This window comes from Aquarana catesbeiana, linkage group LG06, assembly GCF_042186555.1.
Source record: "Aquarana catesbeiana isolate 2022-GZ linkage group LG06, ASM4218655v1, whole genome shotgun sequence".
Classification (NCBI taxonomy): Eukaryota; Metazoa; Chordata; class Amphibia; order Anura; family Ranidae; genus Aquarana; species Aquarana catesbeiana.
In genome coordinates this window covers 365,725,969-365,750,829 of record NC_133329.1, presented here as the reverse complement: position 1 = coordinate 365,750,829, position 24,861 = coordinate 365,725,969, and the positions used below count along the sequence as shown (strand labels likewise).

General features: G+C 39.8%; 1 protein-coding gene across 3 annotated transcripts in view; it reads left to right on the top strand.

The window, feature by feature from the left end:
* The window catches only part of ARL6IP6 (ARF like GTPase 6 interacting protein 6), a 55,645-nt gene extending 44,364 nt beyond the window's left edge, over window positions 1-11,281 (top strand). For 2 of the 3 annotated variants that reach the window (XM_073634143.1, XM_073634142.1), the window contains exon 5: window positions 1,290-2,368. In XM_073634143.1, the coding sequence (XP_073490244.1) occupies window positions 1,290-1,383 (94 nt within the window). In that variant the 3' untranslated portion in view covers window positions 1,384-2,368. Of the gene's footprint in view, window positions 1-1,289; window positions 2,369-11,069 lie in introns of those variants that run through there. The other variant, XM_073634144.1, reaches the window with a different exon arrangement.
* Window positions 11,282-24,861: the final 13,580 nt, after the last annotated feature.

Here is a 24,861-nt window from a genome sequence, read left to right as displayed (position 1 = left end):
ATCAACCCCATAGTTTCACTGACGCCGGATAGTACAGGCAGCTCTATACTTCCAGCACTACGAGAATAAAGAGCTGTAGCTCTTTTCTGCCCCCTTTCCCATTAAAAAAGTCTTTTATTCTTTTCACAGAATTTTTAATGTATTCTGTGTATGGACAAAGGGATAGGAAGGGAAGATGAATAACAAGATCTTCCTATGCTCATTCACAGAATGCTTTGTACTCTGTGAACAGAATATAAATTTGCGAATGGACAAGGGGAGGGGAAAGGGAGGGCAAACAATGGGTTCCTTCATCCCTACAACGCTGCTTGTACTTTCCATGTGAAATGGAGTTTGTAGCTATACAGCAGGGATTCAGATCTAAGGTTTCCAACATTAGTTCAGCTTTTACCACTTCCCACTGGCAGATGCTGTAACAGAGCGTCATACCCATCCCACTGTGATTGTACACAGCAGGAGCCTGTCAGCAAGTCCCAACCAATGATTCATGGCCTGGGGCCTGCTGATCAGCTATGTCCAATCACTGCCCAGAGCTCTGTGCTGACAATCAACACCGAGCTCTGTACAGAGAGAACAATCTCTGTTTCTCATACCTGCAAAGCAGAACATTTAAAAAAAAAAAAAATTGTTGTTTTTTTCAAAACTTCAGTCCTTCTTCTTTTTTTTTTTTTTTTCTTTTGTTTTTTGTTTATATTGCAAAAATCAAACAAAGTGGCGATCAAATACCACCAAAAGAAAGCTTTATTTGAAAACAAATGATATAAATTTAGTTTGGCAACAGCGTTGCATGACCGAGCAATTACCAATTAAAGAAGTGTAATGCCAATTGGCAAAAAATGGCCTGGTCATGAAGGGGGTAAAATCCTCCAAAGGTCAAGTGGTTACACAAAGCTATTATGTGTTTGGGCAGTGTTGAGGGGGTTCCCCTCTTGATACCTACCTCCTAGTTTGAGCTCATTGTCATAGCAGGTTTGCTTTAGCTTTCCCACCTAAATTTCTCTTCTTCATGTGGTTTTGTTAGGGAACATTGTTGTATAATGTAAAGAACCTTAGGATAAAATCATTACTAAATATTCTCTTTTAATATTGCACATTTTGATGTGTCTACTATGGCCATACAAACATGCAGGAATATTTTTCTAGAAAATGACTTCTGGCTATAAGTTGAATGGAACACCACTTTATACTATCCCAGGTGTCTGTTGTTTTTCTTGTATAATGTGTAACTTGTTATTGCATATACTAATTGTAGAGCTGTATAATTATTCTGTTTATTCTTTTCTTTACAGGAAATTGACAGGCCATTCTTTCCACGTGGGTTACACCATGGCAATATTAAATGGCGTTGTAGCCGCTCTCACTGTTCTCTGGTGTCTACTCTGAATGTATAGAATGTTCTTCGAGGATCTCCATTCTTCTACTTGCAGGGAATGTCCCCTTTTTTTGGAACCCAGAATTGACAAGGACAAGGGGACCTGTCACATGAATTAAGCGTACAAACTGTCAGCAATGCTATAGTGCAGGCACCTTTTCTACAAGTACCTTTCACATGCATTAAATCTGTTTTGGTGAACCCAAGAAGTAACCCAAACCCCCCCGACCTTCTTGCCGTTTATGCCAGAACCAAAGTTGTCTGCTCCCACTTTGTATTGTTATTAAGTAGTAGTGAAACCTCTCTATTGGGGGTTTGAACTTGACTCTGAACCATTGAGTCTAAATGCACAGGACTGAGGGGCTCCACAGGGGCACCAAAAATGATTTCGGAGATTTAAAAGATACTTGCAGGCTCCTCCTATTGGTGCCTGTTCCTTAGAAAAATATTTATTTAGATTTTTACACTTAATTTACATGACAGGTTCACATTTTTTTCATTTTGTATCCATGTAGTGCCAGGATGTTTTCCTGATAGCTGGGTTTTCAATAATTTTTTGGTGCCATGTGGTGTTGGTTTTTTTTTTTTTTTTTTTTTTTTGTGCCATAATGTTTTAATAATGTAATTTTTATTCGATTTTTAGACCAGCTGTTTTTATTTGTGGGCAAAAAGGTTGTTTAAGCTATTCATTAAGTAGTACAGGTCAGTTTTAATAGAATTAACGATCCTGTGGGCTTCACCCCTGTTCTTTGGGGCAAAAAAAAAATGTATAAAATAATGCAATCTTTTCGCTCCAGTATTTTTGCTATTCTAAGGAATGTAATGCTTCAAGGCAGGGCAGACAAATCCATTTAGTTGGTAAAAAGTAATAATTACCTTTCCTGTATTCTTTTATACATGCTTTTAAAATATGGCCAATAAGAATAAAAAAAAAACAAAAAAAACTACCATGAAGTAGCTGTAGACTTGGGGCTGTCCACTACTTTCTTTAATATTCCACAGACTGCTTGTGTAAATACAACATTCCATGTGTCCTACAGTTTTTCTATCCATGTAACGACCACCCTATAGCAGATTTACTGCTACAGGCATGTGTATATAGATGTGATTCTGCCCTTCCGCCCAGTCGGTGTGCATATGCACCACTTTTGCAGAAGCCGATCAGCAGATGCCAGCCGATGGATGTCCACCGGCACCCACCGATCATCGGGAAGAGAGGCTGCATGGAGTTCTGTAAACAATACAGAGCTCCGTTTTTGATAGCGGGGGTGTGATGGATTTTCTTTCCCTGCTTTAAATCCATCACATCCCTTAGTAAAAGCACCTCACAAAGTACACACATAAACACTGGTTAGGCACACATATAACATTTAACTGTTTAACCCCTTCCCAGCCAGTGTCATTAGTACCATGCATATATTTTTTAGCCCTGATCACTGTATTCGTGCACCCACAGTGTCAAAAGTGTCAGTGTCCGATTGAACCCCCCCCCCCCTGCAATATCGCAGTCCAACTATAAGTCGCTGATAGCCGCCATTACTAGTATAAAAATAAAATAAAAATTCCAGTATATATCCCATAGTTTGTAGACGCTATAACTTTTGCGCAAACCAATTGATGTATCATTTATTACAATATTTATTTATTTTTTACCAAAAATGTGTAGAACACATATTGGCCTAAATTTATGAAGACTTGTTTTTTTTTTTGTTTTCTGTTTAAAGCGGAGCCTTGCCTTGCTTATCTCTCCCCCCCCCCCCCCCCCCCTCCGCTGCCACATTTGGAACCTTTTAGGGGGAGGTTCCTGATTTTAACAGGTACCCGCTACCACTTCTGGCTGAGTTCACCACAGAAAACTCAGGCGGAAGTTTGTCCCCCCTCCTTCCCCCGCAGCCATCAAAGTTCATGTGTTGTAGGGAACCAGCCGTGAAGCCGCAGAGCTTCCCTGTCTGTTTCCATTAGCGGAGATGGCAGCGGCAGCACCTGATAGCTGATTAAAAAATAAATAAACAGCTCGGGTGAAGACATCGCTGAATTCCAGGACAGGTAAGTGTCCTAATAATAAAAGTCAGCAATGGTATTTTTAGCTGCTGACTTTTATTTTTTCTGCAAGAGCTTGGAGCTCTGCTTTAATTTTTTTTTTTTGGATGTGTTTTATAGCAAAAGGTAAAAAAAAAAAAACTTTTTAATTTTTTTTTTTCAAAATCGTTGGTCTTTTTTGTTTATAGCGCAAAAAAGCAAAACAAAAAATTGCATTGGTGATCAAATACCACCAAAAGAAAGCTCTATTTATGGGGGGGGGGGGGAATTACATACATTTTATTTGGGTACAACATTGCATGACAGCGCAATTTGTGAGTTAAGGTAACGCAATGCTTCATGACCTGGTCATAAAGTGGGGTAAATCTTCCGGAGGTCAAGTGGTTATACACTGTCTAGAAGGCATCTTACCTTAATAAGGAGCCAGAGCGCATCTGGTTATAGTAATATTAGAAAGGGCATGCAAATTAGATTTGTATGATTTGTCCAGTCATTAGAGAAATTTACAATTTTTAGTTTCATTAAATAAATAAAGAATGGGGTGAATGGCGCTCCCGTTAAGGGGGGTGTGTAAACTATATGTGAAATACCAGTGCTGGCAAAACCACTATAATGTTATGCTTATAGTGATAGATAAATTGAACCAACCCCCTATAAGCATATACCTATGTAAACACTAATCATTCAGTGCAAAATCCCATCAAAAAACAGTAAATAAATATAAAACCATCAATATAAATGAAGCATAACATCCGTATGTATACTGAGGTAATCAACGGTGCTGAGCATATGTGCAAACGTGCCACAAAAAATATATTGGTATAAAAATATATATATAAAGAGTCCAAAGTGCTCCAAAAAAATAATTATTAATTTTATAAAAGGAAATATCAGGAAAGTTCCAAACAGTCTGGTGACTCTTGTGCTCAGAGAAAGATCCGTGACTTCTGTGCTCCCTCTATGGCTCCCCACTCACCGGCTCCATATACCCCTGCAGGGGTGACAGGCAATATGGGATATCATAAGCAGTCTTCACAGATGGTGTCCTGTAGTCACTGTAGCAATGGCTCTCGTTTCCCTTGTATCCGCTACCCCAGGACTTCCGGATCAATCATCTGTGCACCACAGCCTCCACCACCACATCCAAGAAGGGGATCACCAGAGATCAGTCCTGAATGGTGCTGCATAGAGTTCATATGAAAAAATTTGATATGCGGGACCTGAAAGTACCATACAGATACCCCAATTGATCTAGAGCTGCTGCACAAATGATCTCTATGCGTTTCGCAAGGTAATTCTCACTTTCTCAGGAGAGGCGCAGGTAGGTATCTCCTCAGGAGATTTACAGCCTATATGGGGGGTCTTCTGAATCGGTGGAGGTTGAACCCGACAGGATCGATGGAGAAGAGAAAAAAATAAATAAACAAATAAATATAAATTTTAAAAGGCGTCCGGAGCGAGGACGAAAAAAGAACACTGGTGTTCTTTTTTCGCCCTCGCTCCGGACACCTTTTAAAGTTTATTTTTTTTAATTTATTTTATTTATTTATTTTTTCTCTTCATCCATCCATCCTGTCGGGTTCAGCCCCTCCCTATTCAGAAGACCCCCCCATATAGGCTGTAAATCTCCTGAGGAGATACCTACCTGCGCCTCTCCTGAGAAAGTGAGAATTACCTTGCGAAACGCATAGAGATCATTTGTGCAGCAGCTCTAGATCAATTGGGGTATCTGGTACTTTCAGGTCCCGCATATCAAATTTTTTCATATGCACTCTATGCAGCACCATTCAGGACTGATCTCTGGTGATCCCCTTCTTGGATGTGGTGGTGGAGGCTGTGGTGCACAGATGATTGATCCGGAAGTCCTGGGGTAGCGGATACAAGGGAAACGAGAGCCATTGCTACAGTGACTACAGGACACCATCTGTGAAGACTGCTTATGATATCCCATATTGCCTGTCACCCCTGCAGGGGTATAAGGAGCCATAGGGGGAGCACAGAAGTCACGGATCTTTCTCTGAGCACAAGAGTCACCAGACTGTTTGGAACTTTCCTGATAATATTTCCTTTTATAAAATTAATAATTAATTTTTTGGAGCACTTTGGACTCTTTATATATATATATATTTTTATACCAATATATATTTTTTGTGGCACGTTTGCACATATGCTCAGCACCGTTTATTACCTCAGTATATATGCGGATGTTATGCTTCATTTATATTGATGGTTCTATATTTATTCACTTTTTTTTTTTTTTTTTTTTTTTTTATGGGATTTTGCACTGAATGATTAGTGTTTACATAGGTATATGCTTATAGGGGGTTGGTTCAATTTATCTATCACTATAAGCATACCATTATAGTGGTTTTGCCAGCACTGGTATCTCACATATAGTTTACACACCCCCCTTAAGGGAGCGCCATTCTTTATTTATACACCTTAGCCCCCCCGTGGGTCTAATAGGGGAGGCTGCATACCTTTGTCCTTTTTTCTTTCTTTTTTCGCTAGTCCTAAGCGCGGAGTCTGTGTGTTATTTGTTAATTTTGTTTCATTGTTTTCCCTGCCTTGCAAATGCAGTGTCTGATCTGTAAATATCAGATATGCTAATAAGGTAATGTTAGGGGTTCTTGTCTTAGGTTCCCATAAATAGTCTTAAACGTTGTAGTCATTTTACCAACTAGCATAAAACATGAGTAATGTGTGGCATCTTTTGTGATCTTGCATCTGCTTGCTATTGTCAGTACTACAAAGCACCTTGGTCTGCTTAACAGTCAGTATAAAGGTCAGTAGAGTATTATCAGTGGGTCCGTCTAGTCACTGTGACATCCAGACAATTACGTGGGTGCCACCCAGACATCAGCTTTCAGTATTAGATTTATTCTTGTAAAGTCAACCTCTCCTGGCATAAACCACGCCTAATAACTATGCCACATAGGAAGCAACTTTTGATGCCTGCAAGTGTGTTAGTCTTTAGTGTAATGTGTTTGCATTATACCCTTTCAATCCCAAGCCCAGACTGTACCCTCTGTCAGATGGCAGAAAATCGGTGTGCAGTGGAGGCTCTGGTGAGGAGGGTTTAAAGCTCCAGAAGGGAACATAGTTGGATTTCAACTAGTTCAAGCCTTTTTCATAGCCTGCCTCAGGGCTCATAGTGGGGTTTCACAGGGATGCAAGATTTATTTGAAGACTAATGTAGGTACAAGCAGGCTACACAGGTAATGCTTCAGAAATGTTATTTTAGGCACATTGCATACTAGCACATTATGAAATATTCACCTTGGAACGAAGTCCGATCAGTACTGTGCTGTCACCGCTGAGAGGGCTGACATCTTCCCCCGGTCTGTCTTCCGGGTTTGCTATGTGATTGGCCGGAGCCGCGATGATGTCACTCCCGTGCATGTGCCCAGGAGCTCTCGGTTCCAGCACAAAGCTCTGAAGGTCTGGCAAGGTATGCCAGACCGTCAGAGCGCATGCGCAGGTGACATAACTGGCTGCATCCAGGGTGAATATCTCCTAAACGGTGCATGTTTAGAGGATATTTATCTTACCTACAGATAAGCCTTATTATAGGCTTACCTGTAGGTAAAAATGACCAAGCGGGGTTTACTATCGCTTTAAGCTGTGTATGCATGGATCGAAATTTGTCTTGTTCAGCAGGGACCAGCCAAATTTTGATTTGTGTCTAACCCTTCCTGTTTAACAGAAGCTGATTGTTAGATCAACCAGATAGTGTGTGTATGTAAGGGCGCTCTGAATAACAGGGCCAGGCAGATTATGTCTATATTGAGTAGAGGTAGTCAAATGATGAGGTCTTCAAACACTTATGCCCTGTACACACGATCGGACTTTCCGCCAACAAAAACGTGGATTTTTGTTCGAAGGCTGTTGGTTCAAACTTGTCTTGTATACACACGGTCACACATATGTTGGCCAACAATTCCAAACGTGGGAACGCGGTGACGTACAAGACATACGACAAGCCGAGAAAAAGGAAGTTCAGTAGCCAGCCCTGGCTCCTTCTGCTTGATTCCGAACATGCGTGAACTTTTGTGCGACGGACTTGTACACACTATCAGACTTTCCGACAGCAAAGTTTTGTTGGCGTAAAATTTGAGAACCTGTTAGCAAACATTTGTTGGCGGAAAGTCCAAATGCAAATGTTCGATGGAGCATACACACGGTCGGACTTTCTGACAACAAGCTCATATCCAACATTTCCCGTTGGAAAATCCGACCGTGTGTACGCGGCATAAGGGCAGCACTCAAAAGAAGGGAGCAATTTCTAGTAAAAGACAAACCGAAGAGAAGGTGCCTCTAAGTGCTGAATTAAAACTTTTAATATCCTCAAAAAGGATTAAAAACACTTACAGGATATAAGAATGAAGGGAGCATTTCACATGGTTTTTAAGGCAGGTGATCTGGCATCAGGAAAGTCCCAATGTGTTATAGGCTTCCAGGGGTGTTGATATGCAGCAACAGAAGATCCCAGGGTAACCAGCAGATGGAAGCATCGGTGGCGCAATCGTGCTTTCAGAGTCATAATGGAACATGAATCTCAGAAATTACGTCAGCGGGAGGGGACGACAACCACACAGGAACCGCACACAAGAAGTAGGTCACTGCTGATAACTGCTGATTGGTTCCTTCTTCAAGCCAATGACTACGGGTTAGCAGAAGCATAGCTTCCTTTAATCTATGGGCTGGAGTGGAGAAGGAGAATAGTGCAACATTATCCCAGGATTACAATATACTGTGCTTTATGGACATAGGTGGCTACACAGAGAAGCGCAGGAAAGCACAAAATGTATCCTTTAGACATGGAGGGAAAATAAGTTCCAGGATTCACGTTCCATGCTGACTCTGACAGCGCGATTGCTCATCCAGTGCTTCCCGAGCTTGTGGCTTCCATCTGCTGGTCACCCTGGGATCTTCTGCTGCATATCGATACCCCTGGAAATCAATAACACACTGGGACCTTCCTTCTGCCGGATCACCTGCCTTAAAAACATGTGAAATGCTCCCTTCATTCTTATATCCTGTAAGTGTTTTTAATCCTTTTTGGGGATATTAAAAGTTTTAATTCTGCACTTAGAGGCCCCTTTTCTTCTGTTTGATTGTTAGATCAACGTCTGTTGAACGGAATTACTGGAAAACCTTGTTCAATCAATGGCTTACAGCCAATCGGCTGCAGCACTGATCCAGTATATTCTGACAGTAGAGAGCCCTTGGGGGGGATTCCTGCATTCACATTGCTTGTGTTCCTTTTTTTTTTCAGCCTGCTAGCTGAAGGAAAAAACTAAAAGTGTGTATCCAGCTTTACACTGGTTTAATGATGTCTCATTCCTCCTTTACATATAACAGTGTTTGAGCGAGTATAGGGGGTTCGACGAAAGTGAGCGTAAATGGTTCAGGGGGTAGGCTTTAAACACTGTACTCTTTCGGGCTCTTGAAGAGGCTTAAAATACTATGGAATTTCAGATGGGCACTGTTTGTAAACAGTATTATAATTAGACAAAGAAAAAAGAAGATAAGCTTATATATTTTAAAGGGATCTGAATCATTCAGTCCCTTCTAATATCTCTAGGGTATATAGCCATGAGATTTCCTAAAAAAAAAAAGAAAAAAAAAAAGAAAGTATGTCAGGTACTTGCCTATCTTATTTCAGTGCCGCCGCCTCACCTGTCTTCTGCAGCCAAGGGCACTCTGGGTTTTACCACGTAAAATAAGTTATTGTTTCATGATCAAAGAAAACTTCACTTTAACTGCAATATTTTTCAGTGTCGTTGCTAAAAATTGCACTTGAGAGAACAATGATAACCTTTTAGTAACACTTTATGCCTTTTGTATTGTGTACTATTGCCTAAGGAATATTTAGAAAAAAAGAGTTGTGAATTGATTTAATTTGATTTATGCATCGCTAAATAGATTCAGTGTGGTTTTTTTTTTTTTTTTTTTTTTTTTTTTTTTTTTACTTCGCTCCAAGAAGAATGCCTTGTGTAAGATGACACCAATATAAAACTCTAGAAAAACGCTTTGTAAAAATGTATATTTTTGTCACTTTGGCTTCTATTGTACAGACTACAATTTTTCCATTTAACTAATGTGGTGTATTTATTTCCATTTTAATATAAAGCATGTCTGAGGGCTTGTGTGAAAGCATTTTTTTTTCTTACAAGGAGGAATTTTGAATTTTATTAAGGAAACCTAATTTTTGAAAAAAAAAATAATGCATACTACTATTCTGAAGTTTATAATATAAAATTCTGAGTTCTGATGTTCTTGTGTTTTATTGTGTTTATTATTTAACAAAAACAACTCAAGGCACGCTTCAATCAAACATGTTGCATTTAAACTGGAATGGCAATACAACCCTTATGGGGTATATAGTGGACACTGTTAGTGTTGGCTTTGCTTGACTTCATCATAGTCAAAATTGGGATTGAATTTTAGTGAAATTACATTGAACTTCTTGGTATGGTAAAAGAGTATTAAATACCCCAAAAAATTTCATATATTGTAGCTTACCAATTTTTTTTTTTTCTAAGATATGTTTTAGAGCTGCATAATTCTGGCTAAAATGAGAATCACAATTTTTTTGCTTAGAAGATAGATCATGATTCTCGCGGCGTAACATCATCTTTCACATCAAAACAAAAAAAAAAACAATTGGGCTAACTTTACTGTTTCTTTTTTTTGTTTTTTGTTTGTTTTTTTATTCATTAAGGTGTATTTTTTTCCACAAAAAATTGCATTTGAAAGACCACTGGGCAAATACAGTGTGACATAAAATATTGCAGCAATTGCCATTTTATTCCCTAGGGTCTCTGCTAAAATATATATAGTGTTTGGGGGTTCCAAGTAATTTTCTAGCAAAAAATTTTGATTTTAACTTAAGAAAGAAGTGTCAGAAAAAGATTTAGACTTTAAGTGGTTACATTTCCTGCATTTACACGTTGCAGGAAAACTTGGCAGACTGGCTAGATTGTTTATTTACACAGAAGTTCTATCCCTTTTGATCTAAGAAGGAAACTTAGTTACAATGTTTCAAGTTATAAATTTGGCAGACTAGCCAGATGCTTTCTTTTGACAGCTGAGTGAGTAGATAATCTCTGCACTTGTTCATATGAAAGAATCGGCAAACTCAGCAGGAGAGGTAGTCAGAGGGGGTGAATCGAGATCACGATTTTTTAACGATTAATTGTGCAGCTCTAATATGTTTATAGAGTTTACATTAAAAACACATTATACAAAATGAGAGGGAGAACAGTACAAAAACCCATGAGTTTCCTAAAATACAGGGCTCGACACATCAAAGTCATTGACACATCAGAAGGACAGCTATACAGCATTTAGTAATCAGGATCCTGGATCTAAATAGGCAAGTGTATGTGTGTGCTCTCTACTCATTGGTCCCATACTTTATCAAAGGTCTGTGGTTTCTTTCCAAGTTCAAAAGTCAGTTTATATAGCTGAAGACTGGCATTTACTAGACCTGCCTTTTTCAACCAGGGTGCCTTCAGTTCTCTTCTGGAGTGCCTTGGCAAAATACTTAAAAATTGCCCAAACATTGTATACAAGCCAGAGGGTTGATCAAGCCTGCCTTTTAGTTACACAAAGCCAAAGGTTTTCATTGTGCACCATTACTACCTTTCAGCTGCTGATGTCATTGGTTGATGAGGAGGACGCCGGGCTCCTGCACAGCATTTTGTCCCTCCCCTGCCCTTCTTCATCAGCACTGGGGTCACATTAACTGAGTGAGGAAGAGAAACTAAGGGAGAGGAATACTAGTCAGTACCAGTGTGCAAAGGTATATTTGCTTTGGAAGGATATATCACCTAGTCTAATGTTTGGATCCTATGTGTGTGGATGTTGCTGCAATATGAAAAACTGTTAATCGTTTTTTTTTTTTTTTTTTTTAGAATGGGGTGCCTCGAGACTGGATAATTTTAAAGGGTGTTTTGACTAAAAAAAGGTTGAGAAACCATTACTAGACTCTTCCAGAAATCATTTGACAGGGAAGAAGTTCCCTTTTATGTCAATTGAATAGTTTTCTTGGCATAAAAATAAAGGATTTGTAATACTTTTTTTTCTTTTTAACATTTTTGGAGATCTGCAGATCATCAATAATTCCCAGTAAACCATTTTTGGAGGGGTGGCATATTGGGGAAGCCCTAGAGCAAAGGATATAAATTCATTAATTTCTGACCAGAAGGCATATACAGTACATAAGAACATGTTCCAGTTTTGGTGTATTAGGAAGCCTATTTAAATGAATATATTATGCTATGCGAAATATTGCGCATTAATGCACCACAACAGTGTAAACCCAGTCATACACTTATGTCTATTGCACCACAATCTTGGCAGCCTGCTGGCCTTCCACTGTAAATACATAGCAGGTTTTTCTGACCCTCTGGAAACTCACTGAAACCTGACTTTTTTGAAAGTCTCTACAAAGATATTTTGAGGATGTTTTAGAATTAATTTCTTTAACGTTCATACAGGTAGAGAGGTCAGGCATGGTGAATTATTTCTCTCTTTTTTATTTATTTTTTTTTTTTTATTATGGCATTCATGTTGTGCATGTTGATAGTCTGATAGCTAAAACACAACAGCAGCCAGTATTTTCATCTTAACCGGTTCCTGACTGGCTCGCGTACATATACTACGACACAATGGCACTGCTGCGTGAAACCCCATATATATATATATATATATATATATATATATATATATATATATATATATACACGGGTTCCTTTAAGAGCCGCCAGAGGGCGCGCGAACGCCTGCTGCGCGTAGGGGGACCCGATGCGCGTTGCTGACGGTCGCGATCACCAGCACGGGGATTTGTGTGTGTAAACACACAAATCACTGTGCTGTCAGAGGAGAGGAGACATGTTGGTTGTTCCTAGTAAGTAGGAACAGCAAAATGTCTCCTCTCCTACTCAGGCCTATCCCCATACAGTAAGAACACACTGAGGGAACACACATTTAACCCCTTGATCGCCCCCTAGTGTTAGCCCCTTCCCTACCGGTGTAATTTACACAGTAATCTGTGCATTTTTATAGCAGTGATCGCTGTATAAATTTCAATGGTCCCAAAAATGTGTCAAAAGTGTCTGATCTGTCCGCCGCAATACCGCTAAAAATGGCAGATCAGCGCCATTACTAGTAAAAGAGAAAAAAAAATTTGTTTGGGTACAGTATTGCATGACTGCACAATTACCAGTTAAAGTGACGCAGTGCCAAATTGTAAAAAGTGCTCTAGTCAGGAAGGGGGTAAAACATTCCGGGGCTGAAGTGGTTCTGAAGGCTGAAGGTTTTTTTTACCTTCATGCATTCTATGCATGAAGGTAAAAAAAAAAAAAGAACACCTGTGTGTAGCTCCCCCCACCCCCTGTAATACGTGCCCGATCTCGATACAGCGAAGTGCACCAGGGCTGCAACTCTCCCGGCTCTCTCCCTCATCTGTTCTATGCATGAAAATAAAAACCTTCCGTTTTCCCATTGGCTCCCAAAGCTGTCAACAGTGAGAAGAGAACAGTGGACTGGGCAGAGCCCCAGCGGGGGACCTGAGAAGAGGAGGATTGGGGCTGCTCTGTGCAAAACCACTACCCAGAGCAGTAAGTACAGTATTATTTTTTTTTTTTTCACTTTAAAGTGGAACTAATGGTAAAAAAAAAATAAAAAATGCACACAAGCTGGCCATTTATAGCAAAATAGACATGCTTTGCCTATTCTGCAAGGTAATAAACTTTCCTGCCTGTTCACACAGTCTTCTCTACAATGTACGCAAAGCTGGGATGAATCACCACTGGAGCAGGCGCAAGATTTACATCATACTGTTTCAGTCAATCAAAGCAGCAAAAGAGCCGTATAAAGCGGGAGAAAAGATGCAGCACCATTACTGGGGGGCTTTCAGCCCTGCATTATCTGAGCCTGAGGCTGATGTTTTCACACAAATTGGGGCTTCGCTTGTAATTAAGGGCAGAGTCCTGCCCCGAAGGGCTGTAAAAAGTCTAGAAAAATGGAACTTCTGACTTAAATACCATTGCACACGACCTGGTTAACAGTATATGGATTGCTATTTCTGTATATGGATATGAATTACTATTCATGGAGTTATTTTTAATATGTTTAAATCAAAGTTGTGCAAGCTGAATTTATTGCAGGAAAGTCAGAAAGTAATTACAAAAAAAAATTCATATGCTGAGTTGGACCATCATTTCAGATCATTTTCAATCAGAATAGATGTGGCATAAGAATAGCAGGGCTGAAGGAATACAAAGCCTTACCCTCTCCATTCAAAATTAATCTATTTTTGGGGAAGCTACTTTTAAGGGCTCATGTACACTGCAGTTAAAAAAAAAAAAAGCTACTTTTACAGGCATTTGAGCTTTTATTTCAGCTTGAAGAAGCTTGTGCTCTTTTGTATTCCTGTGCACGTTTTTATTGAGCTTCTTCAAGCTCCTTTGAGAATAAGCGTTTTTTTTTTTCTTCACAAACCCTCCTAGATAGTATTTTCTTAACCACTGTATAAACAAAACAAAAAGCTGGAACAAACAGTTTCAAGCTTCTTTGAGCTTTTTTGATCTCCCTTGAGCTTTTTTGAGCTCTTTGGGGCACTAGCTCCCCTCAAAACACGAGTTTACTGGGGGAGGGTTTCTGCCTGTAGGAGCCTATGCCTGAAAAAGCCATACTGTTTGTCTTTTTTTAATGAACTTTAACCACTTCTGGATCGCCCGCCGTTATTGTACGGCGGTACTTTGAAGAGGAATATCGTTGTTATGGCAGCAGCTAGCTGCTATAACCCCGGTATCCTCTTCTTCAGCGGGCGGTCCGCTTTCAGATAAAAGTGGTCTCTGCAGCGGATTCACCGCGTGATCACTTTTATCGGCGGCGGGAGAGGGGCCCTCTCCCGCCGCGCTCCGGTGCCGCCGGCAGCAGCGGAGGCGATCAGGTCCTCTTCTGTGATTGGTATTGAGATGAGTGAGGGGAAGATGGCCCCCCACCCGGCTCCATACCATTGCAGGGCGGAAGTGACGTCAAAATGTCACTTCAGCTCATAGCTCTTAAAGTAAAATTTTTAAATTTTTTTGTTGGATTTTTGTGTGAATATGAGATCTGAGGTCTTTTTGACCCCACATCTCATTTAAGAGGTCCTGTCATGCTTTTTTTCTATTACAAGGGATGTTTACATTCCTTGTAATAGGAATAAAAGTGACATATTTTTTTTTTTAAAAAGAACAGTGTAAAAATAAAAGGTAAAATAAATAATAATTAAAAAAATTTTTTTAAACACGCGACATCCGGCTGAGCACTCATGCATACGTGAGTAGCTCCCGCATATGAAAACGGTGTTAAAACCACACATGTGAGGTATCATCGCGATCGTTGGAGTGAGAGCAATAATTCTAGCCTTAGAACTCCTCTGTTTTCGCTCATATCTCCCCCCCCCCCCCCTTTCCTTCCCCCTGGTTGGTTGTGACTCATCACCAGCACTATGTAATAACAATACATGTCATTGCTAATGTTGTCTTTAGTTTTGTTTTCTATGTATTTTCTATTACTGTATAATTAATATGATATTATCTGTTAGTTATCACATTTTGACAACATTGCAAACTGTATCCTGAAGAAGCCCTCTCTTCTATTGTGGGCGAAATACATTGATCCATTAATTTCTTACGCAATGTTTGCCTATAATGGTCAGATAGTGTCAAATGTGTTGTTATTTATATTTATGTTATCATACATGTGCTTTTTAAATACTTTTTGTACAAAATAAAACTTTGTCAAATCTTTTTAAATATCTAATGTGGTAGTTGATATTGTTTTTTTGGCACTTAAAAATCTCCTTTTCCCACACTCCCCCCTCACAAGGGAATGTGGGGACTCCCTTTTCATATACCTTACTTGCTATAGGGGATAGTGCCAGTCATTGTTCTGAGGTTCCCCTCCCACATAACCATATATTTAAAGTGGCCACAGTAGCACCATTATTTAACAACCATTAACATAAATACCAAAAAGCAAATACAATGTATCAATCATCAACAGACTAGTATTGCCAGTAAAAGGTCTTTCAGTGTTCACTAACTAAAATCTTATCTAAGCACCATCCCTGTCCCCAGTTGCACCTCCACTGGCTTGAGTAGAGTTCCAAACTAGGTAAATACAGTATAATTACTTCCACCAAGGGATGGAGCCCCTGGTAGAACCAACAGTAACCTGCCAAAAGGGAGCACCATACCAACCAATGGATCCCATTCTGTAATGATTCCAAATCTTCCAAAGACCCCCAACCTGCCATGATGGGAAAAACACTCTCTTGATGCTGACAACTGAACAAAAGGTGAGCACCTAAGGCAATGTCACCCTCCAGCCCAGCCAACCTTTGTCTTGGTGACTTACCAGCAACATTCTGTCCCTACCCCCTCTGACTACCCCCTACCATTTTAACTATTGACTGCCGTTAACACTTCTTGTTCTTACACTTCTACCTTTTCCAGGCCGATTCCTCCCCTTGTCATGTAGCCCCTCTGTCAGTTTGTCAGTTGTCTTCTCCAGGGCTAACTTTATAATAAATATACCTTATACTTTAGGTGCTGTGTTACAGTATTCCATAAAGCATGTTGGGTTAACATTCTGCCTGCCTCATTTCTCGTTCTTATATCTTGAGTTTAATGTTCTTGTAAGATTTTGATTTTAGATAATAATCTTCTGCAAAGCACAGCAGTTGGGCATCAGTTGTATCATAAACCTTTTACCACTAAACGAACTTCTTGACCTTGACTAAATTCATCCTTGTCTACTTTTTTTCAAAGCTTGTGAGTTTCTTTTTCTATCTAGTGAGCAGCTGGAATGCTAACCAGGAACCTGGCCTCTGAGGTCATCTTGTCTAGAACTTTAATGAACAGCTCTAATTTATAAATATCAGTATGAGCCCTGAATATTTTTTTTGCTTTTGGTTGTATAGCAAAAGCATGATGTTTTATCTTGCTTTTTTGTCCACCTTGTCACCTCTTCCAAAAGACTTGTGTGTAGGAGCAAGGGTCGTCTAGGACAATAGGGCCTACTAACAGACTTGCTATTCATGAAGTTTGAATTGTTAATCTCATATCCCTTCTCTAGAAAGCCAAGAAACTCTTTGATTTAAATATATTAGCATGTATAAGTCTAACCGTCTTTGTTTCTTCTCATATTGATCATTTTAAAAGGAGTGCAGGGGTCAGGATTACATAATGCACAGAGTTCAGGATCAGGAATAAATAAGGCACAGAGTTCAGGGGTCAGGATTAATTAGCACACAGGATTCAGGGGTCAGGTCGGATTAGTTACATATTGCAGTTTTTGTCAATCATCTGTCGGGGCCCAACATTACCACTGGGAGCCAGGTACTGTAGTTTGCAGTGCGCAGGCTCCAACTTATCATACTTCGAGCATCAATCCAGAGCCTGTGCACAGCAGCAGGAATCCTTGCATGCTTGGAAACATTCATCCTGTCATGGTCCGGGGTCAGGCTCAGACACCAGTAGCTATAGCAGTTGAGAGGCTCCCACTGACCAGCAGGATAAATAAATGAGCAGTTCACCCTGGCAGATAACACAGGCTCACTTACGGTGTGGAGTGTAAGCACTAACTGGTGTTCACCAGAACTCCTGATGGTGGAGAGGTTTTTCTGATTGTTAGTGCCAGGTTGCAGTCCTCAGAATCATACCACCAGGAGGTGAGCAAGCTGGTGTCCAGTAACAGATATAGCAGGTAGGAATCAAGCAGGATAGTCAGTAAACAAGCTAAAGGTCAGTAACAAGTGGTTGCAGGTTGGGATCAGACAAAAGTGTAGTTGAGGAACAAGCCAAACAGAAAAAAGTGGTAGTGCAGATACAGTGGCAGTAGGAGTGACAAGAGTGAGGGTTCAAAGTTCAAGAGAAACAAGTTCAAGGCAGGATCATACAAGGAATTGTCTAGGGAGCTGTCCTGCATCCCAGGTGGCTCAGCAAGAAGAGACTTTGCCAGACACAGCAGAGGTTTCAAGTTAAGACCCAGGTCCTGACATCCCCACGCACATGCAGGGCGCTCTAATGGCGCCATTATTCAATTGCTGCTTTAGCATGGTGACAAGTTGGAGCTTGCACACTCCAAACTTTATGTTGCATGGCTTCCTGGGACAAATCTATCGAGGGCTGATTCCCAGGGACAGACCCCTAAAAAAAATCTGTGATCATGGGTAGTGATGCCATTAAAGTGATCTAGGGTGGCAAACAACGAAACTAAATATGCATATGGCACATTCCACAAGAAAGGGTTGGTGGAACTTTGCAAATATGCAAGATCTTACAGAGAAGGTTTTTTGGAACTCATGGGAAGAGATTAAAGGTCAAGCTTTCTATTAATAACTTACAAACACTTGTGTGTATGTGGCCTAAAAGGACTGCTTCCCTGCACTTACCTGAAGATGGGTGAGTAACAGCGCCAATAAACATTCAATAGCTTGCGGTATTCTTTAACAAATATTTAAAAAACAATCTACAAAATGTTTGTTCTGCAAGTTTTATGCTTGCATAAATCTTGGCAATAGGCTTCAACAAGCTGCTTGGTAAAACCCAGAATGTTCTCTTTAACGGTGATGCACACCCCCAGACAATGCTTTAGCTGCAGAAGGCAAGCTACAGATCCAGCGCTGTCACTGGAGTTTATAATCATTAGCAAACAGTGAGTCATCCCTCACAGACACTACAACAACAAACCTCTGTTGTTTAATGTCATGTGAAATTGCCCTTAATTACCTTGTTACTACTGATGAGCGAACACTTGAAAAAAATTAGCAAACCCCCAAAATAACCCCAAAAGCTTTTGAAGTCTGTAGGAGATGGATCTTATTATTTTTTCAAAGGCCAATTTGAAAGCTTTTGGTAAAATAAACATCATAGGTAGCTGGGCACTGCCATGGGGAACATGTTCCAAAGCCAAAATATATATTTTTTAAATACAGTTTAACGGGAAGCAGGTCCTTGCAAGCAAAGTGGCTTGGGGGATCCTTTGTAACCTCATTGGCCAAGTATGGTCATGATCACATTGGATTGTGACCGTCGTGTTTGTGTCAGTGGGTTGTAGTGGCATCACTCATCATGATTAGCAATAGATCTACATCATTGGATTAGGTGATTGGTGCTGGATTTACACCGTGGAGCAGCAGACGGAGGTTTGGGCAAACTGGCCAAATCTGTCCATTTTGTTTGCCTATTTGGCAATTTGCAAACAGCTCATGGTCAACCTGAAGCTCATCTCTGCTTGCCCCGATAGCAAGAATAACTTGCCACAAATTTGTGGCAGTGTTGAATTGTAAGCCTTGTTAACTTGCTGCACATTTTCACTGGCAAGTTGTACACTTGCAGAGCACTTGAAGCACAAGTTCTTGTTGACACTTTTCCAATTTGTGGCTAATTTGTGTAGTAAGTCTCTAGCAAGAGCAAAGTTGCAATGGTGAGTCTACAGCAAGAGCTCTGCAAGTCACAGTGCCCCCTGTGGTGGGATGATTATTTCACAACATAACTGAACCAGAACTTGCAGCAGACTTGCAGAATGTTGCAAAGGAAGTTGATCTGGTGTCATGCAATGCGCACTTGCTGCAATTGTGCAACAAACTTGTGAAGCCTGGCAAGTCTAGCAATAGCTTAGCAAGTCATTTTCAAACTTGCAGCTCAATAGCTTGCTATCTAGGTTTTAGCTAAAGCTTTGCTAGCTACATTTATACAGAGATTATAGGTAAACTATGGTGTGTTCTTAGAATACACAACCATAAATCCCAAACTCCTGGTTATGAGAGTGGAATTTTGATTTTTTTTGTAACTCTGCTATCTGGGTTTTAGCTAAAGTTTCGCTAGCTACATTTATACAGAGATTATAGGTAAACTGTGGTGTGTTCTTAGAATACCCACTCATAAATCCCAAACTCCTAGTTACGAGAGTGGAATTTTGATTTTTTTGTAACTCTTGTTTTCCTTTTGATCCTGTCAGTAGAGGTGTTACTTTTCTACTTCCTTTAACTGGCCAAGCTGTCCAGAAAAAGTAGCAGAGGGTTTGGAACAAACCATAACACTGCCGAAGATGCTTACAACAGACAGATTTTATTTATATGGTTTATATGGAGTTCAGCTTTAATTTGTTTACTGCTTACAGTCTATCTGAAGCTGGCAATACACAGACCAGATTTAATCTGATTCCTACTTCCTAATCAGCTAAATTCCATTCCATGGATGGCCCTGCTGGCACCATGCAGCTCAACAAAAATATATATATTTTTAGATTCTTTTTAAAAATTTTCATGCTTGAAACCTTGAAAATGATATTTTGACATGAAATGGAAAATATTTGTTCTACCCTAATGCAGGGCAACCATTCCAGGGCTACCCCACAGGCAGCTCTCTTCAAATCCAATGGGGCCTAACCTGGTACAGAAGTACTTCAAGTACCTCCCTATCAGCAGCCCTGGATTTACTAGCAGGATATTGAATCAGGCGTTTGTAAGCTTGTTGTATGTAGCTAAGACAATGCATGTCTCACAGGATACAGGACAATACAAGTACATAGAGATAGGATAGACAAACATCTTGTCATATCATAGAAAACATGTACTATACACTATAATACCACAGCGCCACCTGCTGCATAGATAGGTATAATGAATACAGTGTATATTGTTTATTTTTTTTAAGCAACTTTACATTACATGTTGTTGTTATTCCAAAACCCCTTCTCAACAGCATGTGCTTTGTCAAATTACATTCAGCTTCTTCTGGAAAAAACTATGACATTCATTCAACAAAGGCTTGGTGAGTGCATCAGCAGTCATCTCCTCTAGCAGGCAGTATTGAATGTCAATAACACCTTACTCTTGATTGTCCCTCAGTAGGTGATAATATACATCGATGTGTTTGGTCCTAGGACTGACCCTTTCTGATTGTGTAAGCTTTATAAATCCCTGGTTGTCTTCAAAAATTAGAATTGGTTTTGACATGTCTATCCCAATGTCCACAAAAAGTTGATGAATCCTTATCGCTTCTTGACAAGCGTGTGCTGCTGCAATGTAATCTGCTTCAGTTGAAGATAGAATAACAGTTATTTGCTTTCATCTAGACCAACTTATGGTTCCTTCCCCCAACTGGAAGAGGAATCCACTTTTGGATTTGCGGTCTGTGCAGTCCCCGGCCCAATCAGCATCCACATACCTGACCAGTTTTGGATCTGATGTTGCTGGTAACCATAACTTCATCTGAATTGTTCCTTTGAGGTACTGCATCACTCTTTTTACTGCGTTCCAGTCACACTGACAGGGTGCTGAAACTTTCCTGCATAGTATGCCCACTGCTGCGGCTATGTCTGGTCTTGTCACAGTGGCAACATATAGCAGCTTACCGATTGCTCTGCGATACATGTCATTGTTGGGTAGCAAGTTTTCCGCTTCTCCGCTGCTCTTATGATAGCCTGGTTCCATAGGAGTTTTCACTTCCTTTGCATCTTGCATATGGAATTGTTCCAAGATTTCTGAGATTTTACGAGATTGGTTGAGAAGATTACTTCCATTTTCTTCTCTCTCTATTTGGATTCCCAGATAGTAGCTAATGTTCCCAGGTTCTTTGATTTCAAAATTTTCTTTCAGCTTGTGAGCTATCTGATTGTAATGCCCTTCTTGTTCAAAACAAGTTATAATGTCATCAACATAGATAAGGATGTATATCCATCTGTCTTCTTGATTCTTGGCTTAGAGACGGGGCCTGCTTTACCTCTTGAGAATCCCTTTCTGGTAAGTACTTCAATCACTTTCTCATTCCACATCCTTGCAGATTGCTTAAGACAGTAGATGCTCTTCTGAAGTTTACACACAAGGTTGTCTCCTTGCTCAAAACCTGGTGGTTGCTCCATGTAGAGATCTTCCTTATTGTCTCCATATAGGAAAGCAGTTTTAACGTCTAGGTGTTTCACTTGCATGCCCTTCCGGGCTGCAACGCTAAGAAGCGATGTGATGGTGGAGTGTTTTACGACGGGAATGTTTCATCGTAATCTTCACTGAATTTCTGGGAGTAACCCTTGGCAACTAGTCTGGCTGTGTATTTGTGAATATTCCCTTCTGCACCTAACTTTAATTCTTCATCTGCTGCCTTTCTCCATTTATTGGCTTCATGTTTTGGCAGTTTTTCTATGTCTTCCCAGGATGTTGGTTCAAGTATGCTGTGTGTTTTGACAGTGTATGATAGCTTGTGGGGTGGTATCTTCTGACTTCAGGCAGTTCTGCAGGATCTGGTGGGGAACTTGATTTAGGCGATGTGAGTTCCAACTCTTGTTCTGACTCCTGTAAAGGTATGCTTTGGTCGACCTTTTTTTCTGGTTCTTATTCACTTCACAGCGTTCAGGGATCAGTGTTTCTGATGATAGTCTCTCATTAAAATAAACACTATAGCTTATTGTCACTTTGTCGGTCTTTGGGTGTAGGATTCTGTAACCCTTAGTTTGCTCACTGTAGCCTTCTAGAATGCCCTCTATGAATCTGTTCTCCAGCTTGGATCGCTTTTCACTTGGAATACAGACAAATGCTAGACAAATATAGACAAATATCCAAACACTCTGATGTGCCCTAAGCTAGGCTTTGATCCATGCCACATTTCGAATGCAGCATAGAGTACTTTTAATGGCTTTTGAGGGTAGTCTGTTCTGTAGGTAGGTTGCAGTCATGACTGCTTCTCCCCAGTACTTGCGAGGTAGGTTGGCATCCGACAACATGCATCTGGCCATTTCTATAAAAGTGTGATTTTTCCTGTCTGCTACACTGTTTTGTTCATGAAATAAATGTTGTAAATTGGAGTTCTAAACTAAATATTACCCGAAAGTGATTACGGATACCCTCTATTTATTCCATATATGTATTAATTTGTCTATTCCTATAGTTAGCTAGTCTATTAAAACTCTGATAGTTACTGTTGATAGCACAATAATATAAGGTTAGCTATGAAAACAAACACACTGCTTAACCACTTCAATACAGGGCATTTTCACCCCCTTCCTGCCCAGGCCAATTTTCAGCTTTCAGCGCTGTCACACTTTGAATGACAATTGCACGGTCATGCGACGTTGTACCCAAAATAAGTTTTGATAATTTTTTTTCCCCACAAATAGAGCTTTCTTTTGGTGATATTTGATCACCTCTGCGTTTTTTATGTTTTCTGCCCTGGTAGCCAGCGTTTGTTCCCTTTATCTAACGGAGCGTGCTCCTGTATGTAGTCACTGGCATTACCTGTGCAAGGTTCCAACCTCTCAGGTGCGACGTCAACCAGGCGTATCTCAGATTGAGACACCACCCCTAAAAGGAAATTTTCACCCCATTGATGTGTCACCTGGCGACCTATTAATTCAGTTATGTCAATACATGTCACACATTAAAAACCTTTCCTTCTTTCAATTCCTCCCTCCAACAAAAAAAACATATTTTACATTTCTTGTTCTGATGGACTGGATAGGTTATATTCCTTCCCCAACCTCCAACCCATTGCACTTGTATTCACAGTATGTTTGCATTCATAAATGACAGGAGAGACTCCGGCAAAATGTTTCACAAGTCTTATTGCTGGGCAAAGTCTTTCAGATTCAGAATTAGCGCTAAATTGTCCATAAGAAAAAGAAACCTTATATTGCATGTATTAATCTGAATCTTTTCGTTTTGTCCTTTCTTTCCTGAATGTTTATCAGAACAAATTTGCGGTGTGGTGTGGCACAGACAAACTGCCAACCAGATGAACATCTTTCATCTCTGTTCCAGAAACCTCTCCAATCTCGCTCCACCAGGACTCTGGAAGTGAAAAACAAGAGCAGAATCAAATTCTTATTCACAATATCTGCTCGCTTGCTGTTTACTTACAGTTCCCTCCTTGGAACCCAGGAACTTAGTATTCCTGGCTTCTGCAACTCTAAACAAATTATCAAAACAACCATGATTTCTTTAGGCTGAACCCACTCTAAAATGCGTCCCCATGGTATGAGCAAAAATATCAAAAAAAGAGAACGTAAATGTTGCTTCTCAAAAAATTCTAGTTTTAAACGCTAAAAAAAAACAATGCATTATCTGTACCTTAAGACCTATGCATTAACTCTCCTTTCAGGTGGACAAAGACTAAACCTTTTGGAAATTTTTCCACCTGAATGAAAATAAAAAACAAATAAAAAAACTATAATAACTCCAGTGGCTAGAATGGCTTCCTACCAACTCTTGTCTTAAACAAAATGTATTCAGCTGCTAATTGAGGACATGACCCCCCTTTTAGATGGACTAAACCTAACATTTTTTTCACCTGAACAAAACAAAAATAAAATAAGTGAACAAATAACAAAAATTAAAAATGTAAAAAAATAAATAAAAATCAAATAAAAAACAAAAAAAAATAATTTTCAAAGACAAAATTAAAAAAAAAACGTATTTTAAATTTTTTGTAAAAAAAAAAAAAAAAAAAAAAAAAAAAAAAAGAGAAGAAAAAAAAAAATAATCGTAACAGAAAAAAATTGAAAAAATAACATTCTAGAGACTTAGCCTTCGAAATACTAAAAATATATCAAGGTCCTCTATAATATTCCAAACATGAAGGGCAAATCTCTGAAACTCTCATCTAAACCTTATTCATAGCAAAGAAACATTAACCAGAAAATTCTTACCATCCATGCAGCTCACTAAGGGCTGCTAACATTGTTTCCCCCAGTGCTATATTTGAATGAACATGCGGCTACCTCCATTTTGAGTTTATGCGACTGTTCTATACAGTGATGCTTTTCCTGTCTTAGTCGACTATTTTCGGTTTGAAGTCTCAGCATTTGGGTCTTAAAAGGGAAACGGGTTTGATTACTACGGCCTCTATGCCTTGGATTGCTACCCCCCCATCTCTTAGAATAAACTTCATAACGCCTTGGTGTGGTTTTGAGTATTTCCTTTGAATATCATTATTAGCCACCAAACAATACCCAGAGATGTGACCCCCCTTTTTACAAACAAAGCAGAGAGCCAGTCTCCCTGCATAGGCCCTTCTCTGAGCATATGACGATGGAGACTCACGTTGCTGTATAACATTACTATGATTGGAATGAACAGATTTTACACTTTTATTGTCTGAGTATTCACTAACAAAGGACTCGTCAGAAGTCTCCACTGTTTCAACTCCTGAATCACTTTCAAGCGCAGTTACCGCACTTTTATTTAAATACTCCTCATTCAGATCTCTAACATGAATTCCCACCATAACAACATCACTTGCAGCAACACTAGCATTTGGCTTTTCTACACGTCGTTCCAGAGCCTCTATCTTTGCTAAACACTGAGCATGTGTGGATTCTAATTCATTCATTTTCTGTTCCAATACACATTTCTCAGTCACTAATTGTTCAATGTGATCACGAACATCTGC